General features: G+C 33.7%; 1 protein-coding gene across 1 annotated transcript; it reads right to left on the bottom strand.

The window, feature by feature from the left end:
• Positions 1-604: 604 nt before the first annotated feature.
• On the bottom strand, positions 605-3,067 carry LOC125807606 (probable NAD(P)H dehydrogenase (quinone) FQR1-like 3). Its single transcript, XM_049487344.1, has 4 exons — positions 2,951-3,067; positions 2,760-2,853; positions 1,968-2,233; positions 605-971 (listed from the first exon to the last, which is right to left on the bottom strand). The coding sequence occupies exons 1-4, from the start codon at positions 2,974-2,976 to the stop codon at positions 749-751; spliced, it is 609 nt and encodes a 202-aa protein (XP_049343301.1). The 5' UTR covers positions 2,977-3,067; the 3' UTR covers positions 605-748.
• Positions 3,068-3,710: the final 643 nt, after the last annotated feature.

Genomic DNA, 3,710 nt, shown 5'->3' with positions numbered 1-3,710 from the left:
ATCTGCAAATTTAATATCACGGAATTTATAAAACAATACTAGTTTATAATATTTTATGAACTTGTAAATCTGCAAATTTTATTTTAAGCAAATAAAAATCTCTACATCCAAATATTAATAATTAGATCCTCGTGTTTTAAATTCAGCCACATAAATTAATGCCACATTTTTAGAAGAATTGATAATGGAAATATAATTATCAAGTATTATTTTTTTTTCTCTTAGAACATATTGGGTTCTATTTTCGCTTCTTAAATTTTTATATAATATGATAGAAAAAGGAACCATTAGGCCACATAGGCTTATTGGAGAAAGCATATGGGCAGGTAATTAAATTTTACATAGAGGATCAATTTACATTTCAGTTAACAAATTAACAGGTAGAAGATCAATTACTTTCTGGTGCGCACAGGTAAAACCCGCTATAGTATAATAGCCAACAAATCATAGGAGAGGTAAATCGCACTAGGCAAATCTTGTGCAACGAGCTAAATAGAGAAAACATGTGAAGGGTTTCAAACCTGAGATCCCTTGCTCAACAAACTCAGCTACTCTCGTGGGTTAGAGTAGAGCATCAATTAACGCGAACAGAATATAAGCATAGTTTACAGAGTAAAAAGGCTTATACAATTGATGTACATTTGTAGACAGAGTTTACTTTTCTGGACTTCCCATTTCAGTGATAGATTGCTAATATGTCTTGATTGTATTTTAACTTTCTCTTTTTGCTCTTTTGTTCTGTGATCAATTACTTGAGTTTCTTTGTAATTTCAGCAGTATATTTACCCTGATGGAAGGCTTGTTGAAGTTCCAGTTCTGTGGGCTGACGAGAACCGTCTGCAGCATAAGTTCCAGCTCCATAGGAAGATCCACCTTTCACCTCATCCATCTCAAACATTCCTTTACCAAAAGTATATCCAAGAGGAACAAATATCATGCCATGATGTGCCAATTGAGTTACAGCTGTTAGTCTGCAATCAACATGAGTTCGTGTCAATGAAAGAACTGTAACAAAAAACACTCAATAAAAAGAGAGGATATGAATATACGAAACAGTAGTGACAACAAATAGTATTCTCCAAATGATATAACAATCCATGAGAAACTTCATGTATCTGTCTACGTTGCGTTTGGGTTTATCAGCCAAAATGCTGGATTTGGACCTTTAGTCTTACAATGATAGAAAGATATTGCATGATTCATCCCAAAATAAGAAAAAGAGTAAGAGGAAAGAAAACTATTGCATGTTCTTTTCAGGAGCGTTGATCAATCTGGAAATAGACATTTGAATCAAAAATCACTCTCAAGACTATAATAACAAGATCTTAAACGCGACTTATTCAGTTTCATGAAGTATGTGTCCTGCTCGGGAAACGTGAGTAATTGATTTCTTATGTTCTTATTTGTGGCCTTGGTTTTTATGCAATATCAAGATCAAAATGAACAAGGGGATGGTAATGCAAACTGTGTTTTTGGGAGTAGACGGATAGTTGATGGTACAACTATATTTCTTGTAAGATCAAAAAGTTTTTGATGTGTCAAAGCGAGTCCTTTAAGTATTGTAAGAACTTCGGAAATTGGAAATTATTCGATGAAATAACAGCAAAGCCATGAACTTCCCCCACTATGGTTGGTTAACACAATTCTAGGCTTCAATCCACTTGCCACTAGAAAAAAATTTCAAATTACTTCTATGGATCTCGTCAAGCGCTAATCCTCATACTGTTTATACAGTTACTGATGAAAGATCTCTAACTTCATACGTATACCGAGTTGAAGTACTTAGGTAACTAGAAATTCTTCAGTCCCTTATACTACAGTCTACAGTCTAAGTCTTGCAGGATAGTTAGTCCTAAAAACTCAATACAATACAAGTCAAGAACTCTATTTTGATGGTCAATTTATACAGGTGAAAGCAACAACAGCACAGAGTAAACAAAGCAGAGAACGGATAATGAAGTACTCACGCACTAAGCTCTTGGCCACCTCCATGAAAACCAGTACTCCAAAAGATTCCAGCAGGTTTACCAGCTAACGCTTGAGTTGCCCATATCTCATCGGAGGCATCAAAAAAGGCTTTGAATTGGGCAGCCATCACACCAAAACGAGAAGGGAAACCAAAGATGAAACCATCAGCTTCCAAGAGCTGCTCAGGTGTGATCTCAGGCACATCATCAGGCTTTTTAGGAGCCTTCATCTTCTCCAATATCTTCTCAGGAAGCGTCTCCGGAACCTACATGTCTACGGATCAAATTCATGGAACTAGTAATAAATAGAATTTAACCTTTATCAACTTGATTAAAAGCCGATTATAGCATGCCGCAGAGCCAAGAATTCTAACAAAGAAATTCCATAAAATGCAAGACCTTGGCACACCTATAATTCAAACTCGCCACCTTAAGTAATTTTTGAACCACCTGTTAAACTCTACTAAAACCTCATCTTCCCTAAATGAAATTCAAGACTTCCTATATAAACACAAAAAAAAGAAAAAAAAAATGTTTTTGTCCTGCTTGCACATATTAAAATTGAACCGCCTACATCAACAATGAATTATTATTTTTTACAAAATCAGTATATATAACTTAAATTCAAGTAAAAATTGAAACCCATAAAGCTAAAGCAGAAACTTCTATGCTCATAAGGTCCGCTCCTCCCGCCTCGGCAGGGAGCGCTTCCCCCCAAAAAAAAAGGTTACGTGCAGCGTGAATTTAAATTAATCGGACTTCAATACGGGAATCGAAGCCCGGAGCGATTACCTGCCAAAGTGTTGCTTCGACGCCCTTAACTGAATTGACTCCCCGTTGTATTTCTCGTGCCATAGTCTCCACATGGCCATAAAGTGAGTAATACCTACCATTCAAATTATGAAAAACAAAAGATTGATTAACACAGAGAAGACAGATGCTATTGCAAATTCATTCAGTTGAATAAGGAGGCGATCACTTACACTACGTAGACCTTAGTTGTTGCCATAGTTTGATGATCAAATTAAACCCTCAATTGGAAATTTCCCCAAAAATAATTGGCTTAGAAATTAACAACAGCTTCTTCCGATCCCCAAAATCTATATATTATATAATAATGCTGGATATGAAAACGGTGACGTGGTTTGATTCTTATTTTATTTTTTTTGTGGTTTTTTTTGGCATTCTTCTCTTATTTCTTTCAATTATTTTATTTTCATACCTCTTCAATTACATAAATATTAATAATGTCCATAATTCCTAATCTTTCATATTCATAACCTTCAAATAATTTAATATACAAATTTATGTCATCTTAAAATCACACTTATAAAAACCTATTTTGAGACATATATGATGATTATTAGTTTTTTACATTTTTCCTCATTCTTTATCTTTTATCTCTTTTGTTGGTTAATTTTTTGTCTTCTTTAATCTAATTTTGCAGGAGAGATCTATAATGAAGGTTGTTAGATATTTTTATGCAGTTCGCTTTAACAAGGTAAAACTATTTGATGTGCCTAATATAGTTATCACTTTTTCTCTTTCGCAATTATACATTCAATATTATTATTTTTGAATTCATGATAATATGAATCACAAAGTTTTTTTGGACAAAACTGTTTGATTTTTTCTTTTTGCTTCTCTTTGTAGTCTATAGAGAATTTCTTGTTTTCTTCTTTTTGTTGTTTTTGAAGCATTAGGTTTTGTTATATTGATAAAAAAAATCCTTCCTTTATCTTT

The sequence above is a fragment of the Solanum verrucosum genome, unplaced genomic scaffold, assembly GCF_900185275.1.
Source record: "Solanum verrucosum unplaced genomic scaffold, falcon-dt-bn FXZP01000183.1, whole genome shotgun sequence".
NCBI classification, from domain to species: domain Eukaryota; kingdom Viridiplantae; phylum Streptophyta; class Magnoliopsida; order Solanales; family Solanaceae; genus Solanum; species Solanum verrucosum.
This window is presented reverse-complemented; position numbering and strand designations above follow the sequence as displayed.